General features: G+C 51.5%; 1 protein-coding gene across 1 annotated transcript in view; it reads left to right on the top strand.

The window, feature by feature from the left end:
- Tspan11 (tetraspanin 11) overlaps positions 1-22,532 on the top strand; it is a 61,418-nt gene that overhangs the window by 20,658 nt on the left and 18,228 nt on the right. The window contains exons 2-3 of the mRNA XM_021637043.2: positions 1,603-1,697; positions 11,414-11,605. Of these exons, the coding sequence (XP_021492718.1) occupies positions 1,614-1,697; positions 11,414-11,605 (276 nt within the window). The 5' untranslated portion in view covers positions 1,603-1,613. The remainder of the gene's footprint in view (positions 1-1,602; positions 1,698-11,413; positions 11,606-22,532) is intronic.

Genomic DNA, 22,532 nt, shown 5'->3' on the forward strand with positions numbered 1-22,532 from the left:
TCTGCAGAAAACCTGGAGTAACCAGTGAAACAAGCCAAGCTGGCACAGAATCAGGAAAAGCTCACTTCGGTGACCTCTAAAAAAAAAATAGGTCCACATTCTCCCCAAGTACAAGGGAACCCGTTTCCCCACAAAATCAATGCCTTCAGGAAACTGATCTGAAGTGGAGCGTGGTGGCATATGCCTTTAATCCCAGCACTCAGCAGGGGAATCTGTGAGTTCAAGGCCAGCCTGGTCTACACATCGAGTTCCAGGAAAGTCAGAACTGTTACACAGAGAAGCCGAGTCTCGAAAAACCAAAGATAGATAGATAGATAGATAGATAGATAGATAGATAGATAGATAGATAGATAGATAGATAAGAAAGAAACTGGTGTGCCCCCTCTGCTCGCAGGCCGTTTGCCTGCCACCCTGCCCACACCTCACAGAAGAGAGGCTGGGATATGGCTACATGCTCCAGGTGGTGAAGAGTCTCTTCCAAGAGAACAGAGTATACCTCCTCGGCCGTCTTCCAGCCTCCTGGCTTTGTGACGCTGCACAGAGAGGTTAAGTAACTTGCCACAGCCCAGGAGCAGAGTCCCTGCTGAGCTGTGTACCAACTGAGAAGCAAAGAGGGCCAATGCCCAGCAGGCCTTCTGGAGCCCCACTGCTTTCACAGTTCTAGGGTCATCCATCCAGGGCTTAGAGCCAGACAAGATGCTGAGTCAGAGATGGGGGATGGAGTGAAGTTCATTTACTGAGCACACACTATGTCCCAAAGCCTACTTAGACCGTGGACCCGGAGAAGCCCAAGGATCTTCCTGAGAGTCACAGCAGAGCGGTCATCTCTGTGCTTACCAGTGAGGATGCTGGGTGGGAGGGCATCAGCTCCCCTGCAGCACACAGTGGGGACGTGAAGCCATCAGTCAGCAAGCAGTCTCCCACTTTCTTCCAGCAAAGACTAGCCAACTGGACCCGCTTCCTCCTCTGGGAGCTGGGGACAGGTGAGGTGGCCTAGGTAACCAAAGTCCCTTCCAGAGAGATGTTTGTGTGCAGTGACGAATACAGAGGTCCTGCTCGGCTCTGCAGCTTTGTCAAATGCGTGAGCATGCATGAGCAAGCGTGAGCATGTATGCCTGTGTATGACAAGAAAACATGTCCGGCAGTGGTAGTGAGACAGGGTGGAGAGACAAAGAACTCTAGACACCTGTGGGTTAGCCTTGTGTATACCAAAACTGAGACCCAAAAGCCTAGAAAATTCTACTCCGATCGGCCTTCCTTAGGTTGTACTTTTTTTGTTTCAGTTTGGTTTGGTTTGGGTTTGGGTTTGGGTTTTTTGAGACAGGGTTTCTCTGTGTAGCCTTGGCTGTCCTGGACTCACTTTGTAGACCAGGCTGGCCTCAAACTCACAGAGATCTTCCTGCCTCTGCCTCCCCAAATGCTGGGATTACAGGCGTGTGCCACCGTGCCTGGCTTACGTTGACCTTCTTTATTTGAAGTCCAAGTTATATTTGTACACCCAGAGCCCCAGCCTCAGTCCTACCGGTGAAGCCCACCGGGGTGGGAACAACACCAAGGACTCCTCTGGTGTCCCCTTACCCAGCATGCTTGTGTCCTCCACAGGCCCAGCCGCCATGGCACAGTGCAAGACAGAGCAGGATGACTGGCTGCTGGCCCACCTAAAGTACCTACTCTTCATCTTCAACTTCTTCTTCTGGGTAAGTGGGGGCCATGGCAAATCCCACCACACAGCTGCAGTCTGGCCACATTCACTTTTGAGTCACTGCCAAGGTTGACTTCTCCCAAGGTGAAGACCGTGCAGGGGGCTCATCCTCAGATTTGACCCTCAGCTCAGAGCCAGCCCTGCTCTGGCTACGAAGCGGGGAGGAATCTGGGCTGCATCTCTCGTGGAGTCCACGGCACCACATCCAGGCCGAATTGTCTGAGTGCAGCCTCATTTACCTTCCCTGCCACCCACACATGGTGCCCTTGTTCTCCTCGCTGCCGAAATGATGCCCCCTCCCCACTGACACCCACCGGCCTTCCTGGCCATGGTCTCAGAGCTGCACTGTGACAGGGATGGTCTCTATGGCTCCTGACAGAGGTTTCCCACAGCAGCATGGCCTCTGCTTCCCAGGGGTGACTGATTACCTGGCTAATTGGGAACACAATACCACCAGTCCCCAGGTGGTCTATGGAGATATTGCCTTTTATTCTAATTCATTTATTAAGACGATGCCTCGATGTGGAACCAGTGATCATCTTGCCCCAGTTTCCCAACTGCTGGGTCCATAGGGGCTTGCCGCCATATCTGGTGTTTATTGATTGTGTGTTTCGTATTGTGGTCCTACTGGGTGTGGCAAAGACTAAGAGGGCAGGCTTGCAGTCAGCAGGGACACAGCAGCTGTGGACGCTGTGGCCCAGGAAGACTTAGTTTAGATCTCTGAGCCTGCTTCCCTAGCTATAGTTTGGAGATCATCCCTAGTCTCTAAGCCTGAAAATGCCCCCTAAAACTGGCTGGCCTCCCGATACAAGGTAAGGGATAACTAACCCCCAACCCAACACACACACACACACACACACACACACACACACACATACACACTCAAAAACACAGAAGGACCCTAAAAACACAGAAGGTCACACTGGTTCCAAGTTCCTTCCTGGCCAAGACAGCAGCTCAGGGTGGGTTTCAAAGTGGAGAGAAAACTGATGGCATCAGATACTATCTATTAAAATGATAGACACAGTGTTTGCTTAAATGTGTTTTTGCAAAGTTCTTGAGAACAGAAAAAATAAAATAACTTGCTTTGATCTTCCTAGGGAAGAGTTTTCTGGAGCAGGGAGGCCCAGGGGTACAGATCCTGGGTAATTAAACTCTGTGGCTGAGGACTGACAACTAGGCCACAGGCACAGATTTGACCCTCAGATAAATCACTTAGGGCGTATAGAATTCTTGCTGAACATGCATTCTCCCTCCTTCCCTCCCTCCACCTTCTTCTTCTTCTTCTTCTTCTTCTTCTTCTTCTTCTTCTTCTTCTTCTTCTTCTCCTCCTCCTCCTTCTTTTTTATTTTTATTTTTTTGAGATAGGTCTCATACTGTAACCCAGGCTGTCCTCAGACTTGTAGCAATTCTCTTAGCCTTAACTGGGATAACAGGCCTGACTCACCATGCCTGGGCCCAACTTTTCTTTGTAAGACTTTTTTCCCCTGACCATAAGTCTCCTGTGCCCACTCTGGATAATCTCTAAAGGACTGACAAGTATAAAACAATTAATTACCCACATCTTACCCTGTTGGTTTCCTAGGGTGACAGAACAAAGCAACCCAGTTTGAAGTAGCGTCAGCCAGCAGAAACAGTTGTTACTCTGTTATAGACCCGGAAGTCCATGATCTATCAAGTAAACTCTTCCCCACAAAGGAAGTCCCCTCTTACTGAAGATAAACCCAAAGTCCAATTGTGGCTTACCTGAACCCTGGTCACACGATGGAGCAATGTCTGCTTGTCTCGCATAGGGTCACCACAACTCTGCCTTCCTGAAGAAATCACAGTGCAGGGCGATGAGGTGGGGGTGTCTTTCCACATCGTCCAGCCTGCTGCCCACTGTCCTTTCACCCTCCAACACAGAAGCTGACACAGAGCAGGGCCCAGCCACCCAGGCTAAACATTCAGTGAAACACAAAGTCCCTCTTTGGGCAATGCAAAATGCTTCTTGAGTGTGGGTCCACGCCACAGGGCTCTGCCAAAAGCCAGCATGGAGCAAAACGCCCAGGGTGTCCTTCTGGCGGCCATGATGCTCAGCGTTGAGAGACTGCAGAGGAGCCCCAATGACCTTCCATTCAACCCCAGTACTCAGTGCCACTAGTGCCCTCGCTGTGTAGATGGGGACCAGGCTGACCAAGTTCATTCGTCGCCAGTTGGCTCGGTTACTTCTCTATTGCTGTGAAGAGACAACATGAGCAAGGCAACTTATAGAAGAAGGAGTTTGTTTGGGACTTACAGTTTCGGAGGGTGAATCTATACCCATCATGGTGCACAGTATGGCAGCAGGCAGACAGGCAGGCATAGTGCCGGAGCAGTAGTTGAGTGCTTAAATCCTGACCCACGGGCATGAGGCAGAGAGAGCTAACCGGGAATGGGCGGGCTTTGAGATTTGAAATCTCAAATGATAGCCCTCCCCCAACAAGGCCACACCTCCTAATCCTTCCCAAACAGTTCCACCAACTGAGGACCAAGCATTCGAACATGTGAGCCCATGAGAGATATTCTCATTCAAACCACCACAACCATTGAGCTGCTAGGCAACTCATTTACTCTCACTTTTTTTTTTTTTTTTTAATGTGGAATGAGAATGTCAGAACTGTGAGAATCAGAACTTGCTATTGTGGCGATTTCTACCACAACTGATGGCCTGTATTGGTGCCCTGCTGTTAGTGCAATGGGGTGAACTGGTGATTGCCCCCTCTTCAGCAGCTTCCCCCATTCCCAGCATTGCACTTAGAGCTTCCTGAGTCAGGAACTGGATAGAGAACAAGGAATGCTCACACGGAACGCTGCTTCTGAAGCTAAGCTTGCCTGCAGGGGAGGCCTGATGCCCTCTGAGACCTTTCTATCAATAGCACTGTCATTATTACACACGGGTCACAGTCCTGAGTGAGTCACATTCCCACATCTGAGAAGAGCAGGGCAGACCCCACTCTACTCACCTTGGATGAGATTCAGGAGCTTCCTCTCCCATCACCCTGCCCCTGAGGCCTCCTTGGATTAGCTCTGGTCAGGGGTCACAGTTGCCACCATTGGCATACCTCCTGGGTGACCCTGAAAAGCAAGCATGCCCAGCTTTCCTGCATGGCTGCCAAAGAGACACTTTTCTTCCCCCTCCCCTTCCTTACACGGCTCCCGTCACCTCCTCTGTTGTTCTCTAATTTATTATTTTAATTAGCTGCTTGGCTGTGTCAATAATCAAAACATCCCCAACCTCCCAGAAGCTCTGCCAGGCTATGGGAGGAGTCTGAGAATGCTGCCTCAGCTCACAGCCCGTCCTGCCTAGGGGGTCTACCCAGGCTGTGGGGCTACCAATGGGGTGCTCTCAAAGAAACACGGGCGACGGTGGAGATGTCCGAATGAGTGGGAGCACCTTCTGTGCAAGCACGAGGACCGGAGCCAGCTGGGAGGGGGGAGGGGAGGGACGGGGAGGAGACGAGAATATCACTGAGCTTGCTGTGGGATAGTTCCAGGCTCAACGAGAGGTCCTGTCTCGTGGGAATAAGGGAGGAGTTGAGCATCTGGAGTCCTTCTGAGTGGCCTCTGAGTATGTGTGGGCATGCATGCCTTCACACACACACAGCGGCTGGGAGCAGAAAGAAAAATGGAAGACGTGAGCACCACCCACAGGGGGGGGTCAGAGAATATGCCCTTGTTAGACCCCCACTTGGGATCCCGCCACTCAGTCCTACCCAGCCCCTCGAGGCCTCGGGTGCTGGAGTTCACGGTGGGTGGACCACTAACTGAAGGGGCTTCTGTCCAGAAAGCTATGAGAAAGCCATCTCCTGTGCCCCAGGAGGACTTGTAGGTGCTGCAGCTTTTTGAGGGCCTTAGGTGGAATTGCCCCTTGGGTCCGGCACCAGGGCTCTATTTGGGGTGAGTTTTTTCACACCTCACAATGTGGCAGCATCCAACCCAATGGGACGGCATCAATTCTGGATCTCGGGCCACACTCTGTCAGCACCTCATTGTCACGTCTGCATGGACCCTGACTCCTCCCTCTAGACTATGGAATTTTCCTTTTATTTGTCCTTTCTTCTTTCCTTCCTCTCTCCCTCCCAGACTTTACTTTCTTCCTCTTTTCCTTCCTTCTTTGATTCTTTTCCTTCTTCTGTTCTTTCTTCTTGTCCTTTCCTACAGACAGCTGCCCTGCACTCTGGCATTAATCAAGAGGCTAAAAGGGTAACACTCAGTGCGGTGTGAGCAAAACAAGCCTCCTGTGAGGAGTGTAACTATAGAAAGATGCAGGAGGCTTGGTGATGGTAGGGAGGACAGCAAGATTTGCTGGGTGTTGGGTGCAACAGGCTCCAAAGAGGTTTCTTCTATCTTTGGAAGACTGAGCCAGTGACACGACCCTCCCTCCCAGCTCCAACCCTCCATGTCCTGTGAGGTTTTTGCACGTATCAGGGCAGATGAGGTTCAAGATAAAAGGGTCAGAGATGTGTGAATTTATTTCACCGAGAGATACTTAAACCAAATAGCCATGAAGAACACGCCAGCAGGTACAATGTCACCCTGGACCTGCCTATAACAAGCCCATCCCTACAAAGTTGCTCCCACAGAATTGGTACAGAGCCAGCAGCTAATGAGATCCCCACATAGGCAGGGCTAGGAGAGATGCGGACCTGATATTTGACATTATTAACAGGATGCAGAGGCAGCTTCTGTCCCTCTATGATCTAGGATGCACACCCCCTCCCATGCCTGCTGAGATGCAGGGTATCCCTCTAAACAAAAGGGGGGGAACAGGGAAACAGGGGCAAAAAACATTTTGTTGCTGTTGCCCCAGGAGTCTGGCAGGCAGAGGCTGCTGTGACCACAGTCCTCTGCCTAAGTCCCATCACGGAGTTCATGCATGCCAGCAGGAGGTGGGCAGAGTGCTGCCAGGGAAAGGGGTACAGAGCTCTCCTGCTGAGCTGGAAGTAGGTGCACACTTCTAATGGGCTTGGAAGAAGATCTCTGGAATGTGCAGAATAATTAGTGTAAGAAGGATGGGAAGGAAAGAGATGAGAAACGGGGAGCCAGATGAGTGGCAATATAGCATATCCAGATACACACGGCCAATAGTCCAGGGATCCAGACCTTATCGCCTTGCCCAAGTTCACAGTCTTGCTCACTTATTTCAGAGGCGCTGACAGTGGGTTCAAGAGCAGCAGCCATGGGCTTAGGAGATGGATCAGGAGATGACAAAGTACTTGCTGTGCATATATAAGGACATGAGTTCAGATCCCCAGGACTTAGGTAAAGACAATCACAGTAGAGCATGGTCAACAATCCCATCACACCTACATCAAGAGGAGAGACAGACACATGTCAGTTAGCTGGGTATGTGCAGCGACAAATGAGAGACCCTGCCTTAGACAAGAAGAAGCCCAACACCCCACCCAAGGTTGACCTCTTGCTTCCATACACATGCTATGAAGCCACACTCTCAAGCATGCACATCCTCATACACCCTACATACATATCATAACATACATTAATTTTTTTTAAAAAATAGACAAAAAAAAATTGTGAACACTTCCTAAGTGGCCATTAAAACCAGGGTGCGAAGAAACAAAAGCCAATCAAATGAGGGCAGATACTTACAGGCTTCCCGGCAAATGTAGGGGAGCCTGGGCCTGAGGCTCTGGTTTTGGGGGAGGTATGCAGATCAGAAAGGGGCCCAGCCCAGCTCTGGGTAGAACAAGAGCTGGAGGATGACCTGGGACAGAAGCCAAGGACGGTACAGTGAGGATAGGGAAGTGGGTCTAACACAGAGAGGCATCAGGGCCCCTGAAAGGCTGCTGGGTACATGAGTGATTGTGTCATTGAAAAGGCCATCCAGGGACCATTAATGAAGGAGAAGTGTGGTCTTGAATGGGCCAGCCTTTCTACCTAACTACAAGCCTTTCTAGAATGCCACGGAGCAGGTAGTAAGCAGTTCTGCTCTGCCCCCTGCTCCCCACCACACACACACACACACACACACACACACACACACACACACACCATCATCCTGCGTATTTCCTGCCTTCCCACACCACGGGCTGCCCAGTACAGAGGACAGAGAACCCAGATCTCGGACGGAGTCCTTCCTAGAGGCCTCATTGTCCTTCCTGTGTCCCCAGCAGAGAAACCCTACCTATGAGTCCTGACCATGAAAAATCCTATGATTGCTCTGACACCCTATGCCTGCTTTTCTACAGGTCTGCATCTTAGTTCCATCAGGCCTTGGGCAAGGATGGCTGCTCATGCTAGGCCAAGTGCCCTGGACCACACACACAGCATTTTGTCAGTGTTACTCTTCAATCACCTGTGTGGGTGACCCTCTCTGCCCCTCTTGTCTTGCTGTGTCTCTGTCTATCTCCCCCCTACCCACACTCCCACGCTGTTTTCTGGCCCACTGGCTTTAAGCCATGGCCGAGAAATCCAGTTACGATTTGACAGAAAGCCATCTCTGTCTTATAAAGAGCCGAGTGCTATAGCACCAACCTGATGCAAGCAGCTGGGGAAATGGGATCTGGGGTCAGCACTCCACCCCTGCCCACCCCACCCCAGTACCCCAATCTACAGATAAAGGCACTGGGACCTAAAGAAGTCATCCCATTATCACACAGCAAACCATACAACCGAAAGAACTTGGCCCAGTATCGCTGGCTTCTGCCTTCCGTGACACCTGGTGACCGGTGTCAACACTGAACTTTTTTACTTCTCGCTCAAAGGTGACCGAATCGCATACAGGAAATCAAAGCCCCTTTAGGACGTAAGACCTCTGTTCCTCATGGCTAGTTACGGTGCTGGCCCCTCAGTAACTACCTTCTCTACGCATTGCAACTCTCTGGGGAGGGAGACCTCAGGGTCTCAGGCCCATTGAGTCACACTCTTCTCTTGCTTTCTTCGGGTTATCAGACTCAGCTTGTCTTCTAGACTTTGATCAGGCAGGGTGTCCCTCCAGATCCCTCCCAGACCCTATATTGTGGCTGGGGACCCGGCTTTTCTACAGGATCCACTACTTCCCAAGGTCTGAGAGCGCTGGGACAAAGCCCTCAGCTCCAGCCAGCCCTGATCCGAAGTCTACATCGCCTGGGGCAGGACCTGGAGAAGCTGTGTTCTGCAGGGCTTCGTACAGTGCCACCTACTGGCGAGAAAAGGGTGGGATGCTTGGACCTGTGTTGTGATTCTCAAGGAGGCATCTGGGACCTTCTAAAAGGTCCCTGCCTGGGTCTCACTCCCAGGGGTGCTGCTGATCTGACTGGGCTCCTCCCCTGGTTTTTCATAGCTCCCCAGGTGATTATGCAGCCATGACTCTGAGGACATGAGAGAAACCTGAGATCCCAAATTTTATGTGATAAATGATTCTTTTTTTTTTTTTTTTTTTGAGTGGTTTCATGTACCCCCAGCAGATTAACTGTCCCAGGCCAGTCTGCACCTGTCCTTCTGAGACTCCCAGATATGAATGCTCAGGTTACTCCCTGGCTTAACTCACCTAATAGAAAAGGTGTACCCATTTCCACACAGAGATTGTACCCACAAAACACCATGACTCTCAGAGTTTTGATGACGTCATAACTCATCAGGGTCACATTGCCTGCCTCACGCTGTTCAGAAACTCTCCTTGGCAGTATCCTTTGCCTTTGGTTAATTTGTTTTGGAGGAGGCAGGGATAGAGAGAAAGATTAGTTACTTCTTAGTTAATACAGCATGTTTGTTAGGCAAAGACCTCAAAATGCAAGAGCCTTGGAAGAAAGTAATTAAAGGGGTCTTTAGTAGATGTACATTAGAACCACCAACCTAATGAGGTTCCCTCAACTTGCAAGATGAAGAACTGAGGACTAAAGAGACTGAAAGACCATCTCTATCTCCCAGCGAGGAGTCGTTCAGAGCTGAGACCCTCCCTCAAGCCTTCTAGACAACACGCTCATATAGGGCATTGTGGGGGTGATAGTCTACTCGGATTCCCAGCGGTCACGACGCTGTTCAGGTTCATCCACCCAGATTCAGCCAACCCTTTGCTCCTGGGAATTGTGGGAAGTGTGGATAACCTCCACCCTCGGGGACTCCAGAAGTCTAGTGTATCCTGGGATTCCCGACTTTAAGCTCGATTTGTAGGCCCGGCCATTATTTTTGTGCCGGCAAGTATAGCGTAAGGTGCCATTCATCAAAAGGTACACCCAAGGCTTAGAGAGGTTAACCCAGAAGGGGAAACTGTGCTTCGTGTGGTGCGGGGACTGCTGGCCTCTCCAGCCCCGTTTAGCAGCACAGCTGTGGTCCTGTGTGGTGCCCTTACGCCGGCTTCTCTCACTCGGAGGTTCCAGTGGAGATAAAAGAGTGCTTGGAAGGAACCATCCATTTGAACAGCAGAAGCGGAGGGGCGGGCACACCCACTCCGTGGGATCCAAGGACAGTCCTGCCTCTGTCCTCAAAAGACCTGGCCCTGGATCTCAGTTCTGAAACTAGTGGAGTCACCCCGGGACACATGGCTATTCTCTGCGGACCTCAGTTTCCTTCCTCATCTGCTACGAGGAGATAATGTGCCCTCTCCCACCCTCCCAGGACAAGAAATTGGCAGGGTACATGTCAATCACGTGATGTAGGTGCCTCGTGTGCACTAATTGCTAAGAACCCCCAAGCATTGCCCTGCTGAGGTCTGTCACTGCACAGAACCAAGAGTGAGGAAATGACCCTGGAGTCACTACGATACAGACAGGGAACCTTTTCCAGGGATGAGCAGAGATGGGGTGGGGCAGGAACAGGCTTCTCTAGCTTTGGCCACACTAAGACCTCTAAGGAAGCTGCCACTATCTACCAGAAGGAGAGGGCCCATTCTTAAATGAGGACCTGGAGACTAGGAGCAGAGAGAAGATGACCCTCCCAGGATCCGATGGCAGAGCTGCTCACAAGTCCCGAGTCCTGAAGTCCCGAGTCCCGGGCCAATGGCCCTCCGATTCCATGTGTGGCACCTGAAGTGCACGCATGGTTATAAATGCTGAGCATCTCATGATCCCCCGGATGCCAAGCTTCTGGCTGTGCCCCATGACACTCTCCCACGGGAGCAGCTCTCAGACCAGCAAGTGAGCAGGGTCCTACCCCGGCCCCATCTCAGGACCAAACCAGAATATGCCAGTTAGCGGAGAAGAAAACTCAGCCCCCTCCACATCCTGTGCAGGCGTGTAAGGAACATGGACGCCTCTCCATGGAGCAGGACGGAGAAGACATGCTGGCTCTGCATCGCCCCTGAGTCTGTCCCGCCTGGAAGCAAGACCTCAGACAGGGCACCTCTCCTCCGTGGGCCTGTTTCTTCTTCACTCACTGTCCAAATGTGAACATGGGTCTGCACGAAAGGCCCCAAGGAGTGCTCTGAGGAAGAGGGTGCCCAGAATGGTGTGGGGAAGGCAAAGGGTCTTCATGCTGGTCAGTAAGAAGCATAGATTGGAGCTCAGACTTAGATTCAAAATCCCTCTGCATCTTTGCGGTGGTGGTGGTGACGGTGGTGGTGGTGGTGGTGGTGACGGTGGTGGTGGTGGTGGTGGTGGTGGCTGGCGAGCCTACTGAGCACCTGAAGCCTCCGATTTGCTCATTTATAAGCTGAACAGGCCAAATTGACAAGGTGCCTGAAAAGGGTCTGGTGCCCAGTGGCCACCAGGGAGGTGGTAGCTGGCAAAGCTGATCTGCCTCATGTCTCTGCAGGTAGGTGGGGCAGCTGTCATGGCTGTGGGTGTCTGGACACTGGTGGAGAAGAGCGGGTACCTCAGCATCTTGGCCTCCAGCACATTCGCTGCCTCTGCCTACATCCTCATCTTCGCTGGTGCTCTTGTCATGACAACTGGCTTCCTGGGCTTTGGGGCCATCCTCCGGGAGCAGAGGAGCTGCCTCTCCACAGTGAGTGTCCCTCTGTCCTTCTGTGGAAACCCTCTTCACAGTGAGTATCCTTCCACCGGGAGTGAGTGTAGGCCTGTGCTCTGTGGGGCCAGGGAAGCAACACGCGTGGGCTTTACTAGCCTGAGCAAGGCCCTGAGGATACCGGAGAATCAGAGCAGGGCGGCTTCTGTAGGGGGTGTGGTGGCCATGCTCTCCAGGAATGTAGGACCTGAGCCAGGAGGTCAGCCTTAGCAATTACCATAGCAACTGCTTAGGCCTTGCTTTTTCCTCTTCTTCCTCCCCTTCTTTTCTTTCCCTTTTTCTTCCTATTCTCTTCCTCCCCTTTTCTCCTCCTCTTCCTCCCTGAATTTTCTTCCCTTTCTCCTCTTCCTTCTTCTGCCCCCTCCTTCCTCCTCCATCTTGCCCTTTCTGCCCCCCTTTCCCCCATTTCCTTTCTCTTCCCCTCCCCATTCCTTCTTCCTTCCCCTTCTAGATTTCAGCAGGCAAGTTTCACAGGTAAGCAAAGACTGAAAACAGTGCAGTAGTGACCGTCTATGTCCCATCACTGATAGTTGCCACGGCCCTTTCCTGGCCACCCTCCCCACGCCCTGCTCTCTGTTGTGAAGCAGCCCCAGACACAGTGCCCTCTGTGTTTCTATGGTTCTTAAGCCTAAGGGTCCGTTGTTTCTGCTGAAAGCGATCAATGTTCAGTCCTTAATATCACGAAGTGGTGCGGTAGTTTCTGAATCCCCTAGCTGACCCACAGAGTGTTGTTTCTTTTAAGTTTGTTTAATTAGGCCCATGTGTTAAAACCAGTGGATTTGTCTCCGATGTCTCTTTCTATCTCTGTGGGTGGCCACCCACGCCATTTGTTGAAAGTTCAGGTCCTTTGTTCTATGGATTTCTAGATTTTTTTTTCTTTTGCTATGCACTCCTGGCAGTTCCACGGAAAGGCTTAACTGATTTCATCATTTCATCATTTGTCAAGAGTACTTCATGGCTGGCATTTGTTGGCACGTGGGCTCTGTAGCAGCTTCTCCCTGAGGGTCTGGGGAGATACCCATAGTAGCTACTCAAAGTTAGGGAACAGGCCAGGAAGGAACCAACAGAGGCCCTGAGGCTGAGGCCCCCTCAGGCTCTACACACCCAGCTCTCTGGCACCCTTTGGCTGTAACTGACTCCCTATAACCTAATGGCCTCTTTGTATTGCCCCCCCAAACCAAGCCTCAGAAGATTAAAAAAAAAAAAAAAAAAAACAGACAAGAAAACTTAAGCTGCAGGCTAGATACAAATCTCAAAGAGAAATCAGGCTGAGCCTGAAAGAAAGCAGGCAATGGAAAGAAGCCTCACAGGGCTCTTGAGCACCCCTATATCCACCCTGCACCCCACCCCCGATATCCATCATAGCCTGTGCACTTCTATCTTGCACTCACCCTCGGGAGTGAGAGGCAGGGGTTACAGAGGGGAGCCTGAGGCCTGGCCCCTGCAGTAGCTCTCAAAGCAGCGACCTAGTTTTTGGCCTGGATAGAAAAGCCGCTCTGTGCAGGCCCAGCTGGATGGTGCTCCCATTTTGAAGAATTCCTTCATTTTGTTCTGGGGGAGAGCCTGGAGCCGGGGTGTTGGCAGGGTACATGGTGATATGTAGGCTAAAGTTCTACCAAGGACCAACCTTTAGGTTGGTCTCTGAGCCCCCTTCTAGCTGGGGGGGCATGGGTGTCGGGAAACAGCCACAGCCTGCCTGATCATCCCCCATATGGCCTGGCAAGAGCATGGTCATCCATCCATGAAGCCCATATGAACTGGTCCAGGGACATCCCCTCCTCCAGTCCACTCTACACACAGACACCTAGAGACAGGAGACGTCAAGCGACTTATGTGGAATGGTGCAGTGTTCACATATAGCCTTACCCATACTTCATCTCTTCAAAAGTCATCTTTAGCTACTTATAATGCCAAATACCATGCAAATGCCACACAAGTAATTGTGCCTTATTGTTAAGGGCTGACAATAACATTCTGTGCACGCTACATACAGGCTCACCACAGCAGGCCCGTCTCCCACCCTGCCACCTGAGGCTGTGGTTGGCCCCATGGATATAGGGGGCCAACTCCATCTCCAACAGATGGTGAAGAGTCAACCACCTAAGGTCCCTGAGAGTCTTTGGCATGTCTCAGATCTGACCGTTCAGCTGAAGAAAGATACTGGGTTATAAGAACTCAAGCAGAGAGCTGTCCTATGCTCCAGCGACCGGCCCTCGTGGGGACTGAGTCTCATGAGGATGGAGATTCCGGGCCTAGAAAAAGACCTTGTTCCTTCTCAGGCTCAGTTCCAGGGTCTGTGCCCTGCTGTGCTCTGAGAAGCCTGAGGTTTTAGGTGGGCAGTTGTGCCTGGCCCCTGGGCCCTGTCGCAGGAAGGCAGGCTGCTGGGCCCTCTGCCTCCTTCCTGTCTACCATGGACTCTGCCTTGCAGGGCGTCTCAGGGAACAAGAGGCAGAGGAGGAGCCGTCTGCTGGGGAAACCAGCGCTCCCACTTGACAGCCTAAGAAGGAATGCAGACACTGTCCCTTGAGGACCCAGCTTCTGACTCAGCCACCCATCCCCAGTGGGGGTGGGGGGCGAGGTGTCCCCAGCCGCCTTGGGAATCGGTCTCTGCTGACTAGGCAAAGCTTGCTGGCGACACAGATGGCCGCTGTTCGCTGAGCACCGCCGGCTGCTCCTCACACCCCACCAACCCTGCGAAGGCACTGCCATCTGCCCTGTTCCCGGCACTGCGCATGCTCACTCAACTCGGGCCTCACACGCCCACAGAGCTGCTCAGGCTCGTGGTGTGCACTTGACAGGAGCTGGGGAGCAGGTACAGGTGAGGCTAAGAGAGAGGGCCGCTGGGAGGAGCACCAGGGAAACAGGTTCAGCCAAGCAGGGAGGAGGCCTATCAGGGAGGGGTGGGGCACACAGAGAGAGGCCAGAGGGATGTCTCGGGTGCCTCTGAGTGAGTGTCAGTAAGGTCAGGAAGGGAAATTATGGTAGGAGTCCTCTGTCTGAGTTCTCCTACTCACAACACGATTATGGGAGTATTGAGGCAGTGAAACTACAATGCACATCTATCTATAGACAGGGGGCAAATGGTCCATCTCCTGTGCTCTGACCTGGTATACCTCCTATCCCCAGAGGGGCAAGATTCACTCTCTTTACAGCTCAGATGCCCAGAGATGATGAGAAACTGTGAATGCCGCATGCAGGACTCCCCTCTACAGCCCTTCCCCCCGCCCCCGGGGGCAGGAGCTCTATGAGTCTACCGCCATGCCTAGAGCCTGCTCAGAGAGCTACATAGAAGTAAGGGCCGGTGTGTGATCTGCACGCGCGCACACACACACACACACACACACATTACAAAGCCCCCCTTCATAACTGCATGCCCAAGAAGCACTGATTTGTCCCACATGGCCAGTCCTTCCACTCTGGAGTAAATCGAAGAACAAGCTGTCAGGGAAAGAACCCCAGAAATCACCTGCATCCTTTGTATGTATTTCATTTGGAAAGAGGCCAGAGACCCTATGTCATGAAAAGGGCATGAGCCTGTGCCCTGCTAGGAGGAACATAGGGGTACAAACAGCCATCTGTGAAGGCCCCGCCCCAGAGCTGGTGAGGTCACCAGGCTTTGTGGGCCCTGGGCAAATGGCGAAGAAAGACACAGGAGTCATGTCTATGGGAAAGGGCTTGAGAGGAGGAAGGATCATCCCAGCAGGCCACTGGCAGGGTTCCCTCCATTGAAACCTGAGCCCACTTCAGTCTTGGGCCTTTCTCAGTGAGCCCAACAGAGCCAGCTGTGTGACTCTGGGTATCTGTGTAAGATCTGCTCTTTGGGACACTGGTGTTGATCGGGGTGGGGAAGATGTTCTCCAGTTCTGTTGGGAGGGAGCTGAAGGTTCCTAGAGCCTTAGCTGTAGGATCTGAGCCTCTGGGACTTCCTGGGCCACCGACTCAAAGATTTAAGTGCCACCAAACAGAGTAGCACAGAGCACCACTCTGTGGCTGAGCGGAAGACAGGGCAAGACAAATTAGAGTCCGAGGGGAGGGCAGAGTCGGGCTGAGGGGGCTAGATCCTGGTGCACTCCAGACTTCTTACTGTAGCAGCTTCTATGGGGGATGCGGCTTCGCCCAGGCTGTGGGCACTCTGGGAGTAGCATCCCTAAAAATAACTGCTAATTTAGGTCCCTTCTCAAAGGAGGTTTGCTATGATGTGTTGATTGGAGCCATGGTTTTATGATCTTTACATAACGTGGTTTCCCGGACCTTATGGTGCTTCCTCATTAGCCTCACACCGTATCCCCCTTAACAATGGGGTTACTTCAGTGCCTAGAGAGGCTGGGTCACTCGCCCTGGTTGGAGGTTGCGCAGCAAGCTGGGCAAGTTGCATAAAAACTGCTTTTTACATCTGCCCTGGATTCTAACACAACCTCAGAAGACCAGACGGAAGTGTTGTGATTCAGGGTCCGTGGTTTTCAGAAACTGGGTTCTAGAACTTACTTTTTTCATCTATCCCTTCCCTAAAAATAAGAAAAGCGCCTGACAAAGACCCAGTTTAGTCTGAGCCATCCATCACGATCTTCATTTGGCTGAAGATATAAAAGTGTGCAGGGCCCACATTCCAAATTCTAAAAATAGGCCCCTCCTTTGATCTGGGTGGCATGGGTCCTGGTCATCAGCTTTCGGCTCAGATGGCCTGAATTATCTGTCTCTCTCTCTTGCAGTCTTAGCTAAAATAGAAGACCTGGTGTGAATAATTTAAAGTCCATCCCTTTTCCCTTCTGCAGAGTTCTCATGCCAAGGCGATCGCGGCTTCAGCGTCCGAAAAGGATGAGCTATTCCTGTCCCCACCAAGAGTCTCCTTCTTAGGAGAGTGACTTTTAGGGGCTGCAGACGTGCCAGGATGATGGGCACAGGAGGAAGGGAAAGTAAGCCTTAGTGCGAGCAGGCCAGCCCCTCTCTAGACTCTTCCTAGAGAAGCTCGCTGCCTCTCCCACCCCTACTGCAATGCAGCTCAGATGCCCATCATTGCGATGCCTATCTTTCATCTTTTCCCTTTTCTCTTTGGGGACCGTTCTATATAGGGCTGGACTTGCTGCATCTCTCTTTTGGGGCTTCCCACCACCTTCATCTGATTAAAGATTTCAAAAGGTAGTTAACACAGAGGGGGGAAAATAAAAAAAGGCAAGGCAGTCATCTCCAGAAAACAGAATACATCTGAAGCAACTTATCCATCCCTCTAGGCCAAAGCCAGGTGTTAACACTGCAGTGTTAGCCCAAGAAAGCATTGACAGTAACTTCTCGGTTAAACAACTCAGAGTTCAATGACGGAAAGGACAGTGAGCCAGGAAGTGGGTGACTCGGGATGCTCTAATTATCTCAATCTGTCCTTGGTCCACGTTAGTCATTGCTTCCTTCATAGAAAGGACAGATGTACAGGGAAAGAACTTTCTGGGCTGTGTTGTAAGCCTGCTGGTGGAGAAGTGAGTCTCAGCACTCATGTTTATATACGACACACACACACTCAATGCACTTTTCCTGTCCTCACCGAGCGGTGACACCGAGCCAGGAAAATCACTAGTATGGTGTGGGAGATTCATGGAAGCAGGCGGTGTCTAGAGAGAGCACGATGCGGATCTGTAACAAAGCAGATGCCTCGAACCAACCTCTCTAACAGCTGCTGGGCCCTAGCCTCCACCCCAAGATGACAAAGCTCCGAGTAGTATAGGGACTACGCCCAAGAACAGGGCATCGGCTTCGCAGTTTCCACACCTTTCCTACACAACCATCTATGGACTCTGGTCCCATCTGGGAAGGCCACAGAGACCAAGGGATAGCTAGACTGTACCTGGGGAGGCAGGAGACCTTGATCTTAGAGGCAGATGAATGGTTGGACAGATAGATGGTCATGTGAACCATGGAAGGAGGGCAGAAGGAGGAGGAGGTAAGGACGGTGGTGTAGAAAGGAGCCAGGTGTCAAGCCATGGCTTCCCTCTGGCCTGGGATTCTGCCTTGTGGAGGAGCTTTTATGACAAATCAGTCTCCTAAGACGCCAATAACCCTGTCCCCAGTACTGACCCGCACTGTTACCCAGGCAAGGTCCTGAAAGCGATAGTCTCTGGAGGGTGTTAAGACACCTGGTCTTCAGGTTTCCTTCCCAGCCAAGTGTGCTGCACCCCAGGAGTGTCTCTGTCTGAGTGCTTCAGGTGGTGCATAAAGACCCTTGGATGTGTAGGTTTTGTAGCCAGGTTCCTGCCTCCTCCCCTAGGTCTTTGGGCTGGACCCTGCAGGAAGCCCTCTCTTGTACCTCACCATATCTCTGCGTGCCACTGCTGCAGCCCAGCCTCGGAAGCACGGGCCGCAACAGTGCACACCTCGGCACACTCTCTCATGCCTGGCAAACCTGAAGAGAGCCCCACTCTCTGGGTGGCTGGCCCTCAGTACTGAGCCTGCGTGCCAGCTTGCAGAAAGCAACCCAGCGAAGATAATCAAAAGAGGTGGCCCGTGGAAAGAAGGGGTCATTTACAGAACTGACTCCCCCACTCGGCTCAATCCAAGCAACTGAGTCTTCACACACACACACACACAAACAGAAGTGTTGTGTTACTTTTCCAAGAGAGACAAACATCTATTCGCTCCAGATGGACAGCAATGACACAGCAGTCCACCCAGCCTACCTTGTGGAAGCAGTGAGAACACCCCGGTAGCTTACTGTTACTGTTACAGGAACCCCCAGATACTCACAGGCATGCAGGTGACCCTCAGGGAGCTGCTTCACTGAAGGACCCACCCAACAAGGATGTCAACCTGAAATAGCTGTGTCCCCGAGCTCCTCATAGCCTGCAGGCAGCTCCACCGAAGTCCCCTCTCCCTCGAAAATACTATTTTTATAACCTCAGGGAGGGCGACATTGTGAATCTCCTGATACCTCTAAGTTCCCTGAGTTTCCCGACTCTCATGAGTCAGCTCGCCCCTTTAGGAGGGAAGGCTTCAATTGGGAGGAAATCTCTACACAAAGGGGAAAGATTGCCTTCCTCTGGAAACACGGCAGCAAGCCTGGGGGCTGAAGTGCCCTCTCGACCTTGGAACCCGGAGAGGAATGGTGGTAGCAGATGTTTGGCTGTGTCCCCTTCAGACCAAGTCCAGGACTTGACGGTTGGAAAGCCTTTGAGTTGACTTCGTGTTCGTCATCAGCGGTGCCCCAAGAAACACTGAGTTTTTAGGGGACGCTCCAATCACCTGAAATATAATGCCCTGGAAGCTAGAGGGCTGGGGGCTCTCCACCCTAGGAAGCTGACTGGAAACACATGGCTCTCCACCCGCAGCCAGCAGCCTCAGCCCTTTCCATCCTCAACAAGCTCCTGCACCTCCCCCAGCCCTCCACAGAGCAGAGAATGCGACACCCCAGGGACAGACTGGTCCCAAAGTGAGGACATAAGACCCACTCACTGAGCAGAGAAGAGGGAATGGAGGCTGCTGTGGAAAGCCCTGCATAGCGGCAGGATGCACAAGGGAGGAAGAAGGCCCTGTCTAACTCTTCCTAGCCAGAACAACATGTTGGGCACAGGGAGAGAAACAGCTTCCCAATGGGGGGGACGGATACATAGTCCCCCCATAATGCTACAGCTGGCAGATTCAGAGGAGTCAATCACACCCTACCCACCTCAGCTTGTAGTTAATGCAGAAGACCCAAAGGGCTGGAACTCTGCCCCAGTCACACAGCATCTTATCACAGAGGCAAGCTAGGCCTAGATTCTCAAGCCAGGCCACCTTCTGTGCCATTACCTCCCTAACCAGGACCGCCTTTCTCTGTCCCTGATCATTGTCACCTCCAGCAGCATGTTTACAGAAGCATATTTTTTTGCTTGTTTGCTTTTATAGCCAGTTAACTTCCCCCATCACCCCTCACCTCCGAACTTCTGCAGCTAGTGTTTCATAGTACGAGGGATTCTTGAGGCTGAGCCATCAACCTCAACAGGTATTTTTGGCCCCTTTGTTCCTGGCTCACCTGTTCTTCTGGAAACAGTGTTGAAAAAAGGAAAAAAAGAATTGTGACGCTACTACTAGTTTGATCTGGTGAGGATATAAGACCCTGTGCTGAAAGGGGTTTGAATTCTTCTCAGACACTTTGTCCTCCAAGACCTAAAACCTTTCTCAACACCCAGGCTACCCTTTCCCTGGAATCTAAGGTCTCCTCTTTCTTGTTGTTGGTGGAAACTTCTTCTTGGTTCCCCCCTTTTCCATCAGTGGTCTTCTCCTAGAATTCTCACCACTAGAGACCACACTGTGGCCCCACCCTGGGTCCCTGCCACCATCTTTGCCCTGCCTTCATCATATGCTACTCCATCTCCCTGTTAGCATGTGAGAAAACTGGGAAAGTACAGGCTGTTCCAGAGGTTCATAGGCAGGGTGCTCAGGTCCTTGTCCGTGAGTCTATCAGCAATAGCAGCGTGGGGTTCCCTGGGCTATGTGCCCCCAACCATGGGGAACCTGCTTCTCTCCCTGCAGTCAGCTGTAGGCCTTGTTCTCACTCATCCTGTTCTCACTCATCCCATTTAGACAGAACCCTGAGACATCCCCACATGAAACCTGGTAGGCATCCGTCTTTGGCTTGTCTCACAGTAACCGTGTTTGGCTTTCATAATGCAAGGTGATGCTCTTGGGCCCCACCAGTTAGCCTTGCCCTCTGGATGACCTCTGTCATGCTTCCTTCATGTGCTTCTGGAACACCTCCTTCTTCCCAGGACCTGTCGGCACCCTCCTTGCCACGTCTCAGTCTCTCCTCAAGCTGTCAGCTTAGCCATCTTCATGCCAGTTCTGGTGCTGTCTATGCCCAGCCCCATGTCCCTCCACACAAACTGAATGTGAGAGCTAGCTCCAGACTGGCACAACCTCACAGCTCCCAGGTGGGATGGCTGAGGCCCAGCATCCAGCAAGGCAAGGCTGTGGCCCGTTGACCCAGACTGTGAGCACTGGACTAGCGCCAAGAGTGCTAGAGGTCACCTTCGACCTTCCAGCAGTGACATCTTGTTAGAGGAATGACTTGATGCTCCGAATCTTAAACAGCTGGCTCGGTCTTTTCCGGTTTTGGCTTGGTCTGAAGTCCTCCGTCCTCCCTCCCCCTGCTGCTGTAATCCTTGACACTTAGCTGCTGAGATTTTTGGTGGGGGCCCTTCTCACTGCCACTTAACTTTGGCCATATCTTGATTCTACTCTTTCTTCCAGACTATTCTGGGTATAGCTTAATATCTCTACCTGTCCCAGCCTTCCTGGACCAGCATCTTGATGAATATGTGGTGGCCTAATGGCAAGCCTTGCAAACTGCTTTTCTTTTCTTTTTTTTTTTTTTTTTTTTTAATCTCATATGCAGAATGATCAAGGAGGAATGCTTTGGCAAAGCTTTCTTGTGGCAGTGTCCATGCAACAGAGGAAGTCTGAAATAGCAATTTTATAAAGTTTTTTTTTCTTAAATTAACTGACCACAAAGATGGCAAAATAGATTCTGAACTGCTGCCCTATGTCATTTGCCCCTGCATATCTGACCTAAAAATTATCTGGCACTCAGCTTGCCCCACTGCGGTGTGAGTTCATCTGAGGACTGTTTTTAATTAATTGCCCTAATGTACCAGGAAAACATATCTCTACACATTTCCTGCAGAGCCTCTCATTATAAAATATACTGGTTTGGTTTTGGGAATACTGTGCAATCCCAGATTCCTCGCAGATCTATCATTTTAGAAAGTATCTGACTTCTGCTTCTAGTTAAAACCGGTCTATTAAAGAATTATCAAGGGGGCTGGGGAGATGGTTCCAAGAAATAAAGGCCTTGCTGTGCACGCATGATGATCAGAGTTTGGGTCCCCAGAATCCAAGCAAACGCCACTCCTCTTGGATTGCAATCCAAGCAAATGCAATCCCTCTGGCAATACACCTCACTGGGTCACCAAGAGCAAGCAGAGGGACCCGCTGCTTTACAGAGCAGAGTTTTCCCGGGGATTAAATGCCTTTTCCCAGAAGATGTGAACAAATATCTCTTCACCCTAAATAGGGCACGAGGAACAGATGGGAGAATCAATCCCACTCAGGTCCAGCTTGGTAAAGCAATGAGTTTACTAGTGTGAGGTTAAGGAGCACAGGTGACCAAAAAGCAGCTTTCTGACAGAAATGCTCACCCCAGCACAGATGAGGCCGAATCCATGGCTTCATGCAGCCAGCTCCACCCAAATGCTCCGATGTCCAATAGTTATTTCCTGCTTATGTAACCTTGGGCAGAGACCTATGAATCTTGTAGCTTCTTTGTGTCACGAGAGGATGCTTCCATTTGAAGGAAGTAGTTATACAACATTACTGCGTCACTCCAGCCTCCTGACCCTTGCTTAGGTCAAGCTGAGTGATTTCCTGTGCAGATCTGCCCTCCAAGACAGCCAGAGTACCTCTAATGCTTGTATTTCTAAGTTCCATCTCAGGCTTCTTGGCAAGCGAATAACTTTCTCCAGTCTTCTTTTGTGCATCCCAGAGTACCTAGGGACACATATCCGAATCCGGTCTCAGCATCAGCCCGAGAACTGGAAGGGGAGTGCGTCTCTGGCTTTCCCAACCTCTGAATCACTGACATGTCTGCTGGGAAGTTTTGTGCAGGAGGAGCTGTCCCATGTCTCGAAGAAGGTCAGCAGCGCCCTGGTTCTGCCTGGTGAAAGTCCATAGGACCTTCCGGACTTAAGACTTAACTGCTTTCACCAGCAGAGGCAGCTGGGGTTGACCCTGCTGCCATCTCCTATTGTCTCACACTCCTCCTGTAGCCCAGCGGTGGTCTCCGCATTTACACAACCTGACCAGGCACCAGGGAAGGGCCAAGGAACTCCAAGATGTGCTTCCTGTTCCCAGAAGCTCACAGTTACTCTGGGGAGACATGACTGAGATC

Source organism: Meriones unguiculatus, chromosome 5 (genome assembly GCF_030254825.1).
Source record: "Meriones unguiculatus strain TT.TT164.6M chromosome 5, Bangor_MerUng_6.1, whole genome shotgun sequence".
In the NCBI taxonomy this organism is placed as follows: domain Eukaryota; kingdom Metazoa; phylum Chordata; class Mammalia; order Rodentia; family Muridae; genus Meriones; species Meriones unguiculatus.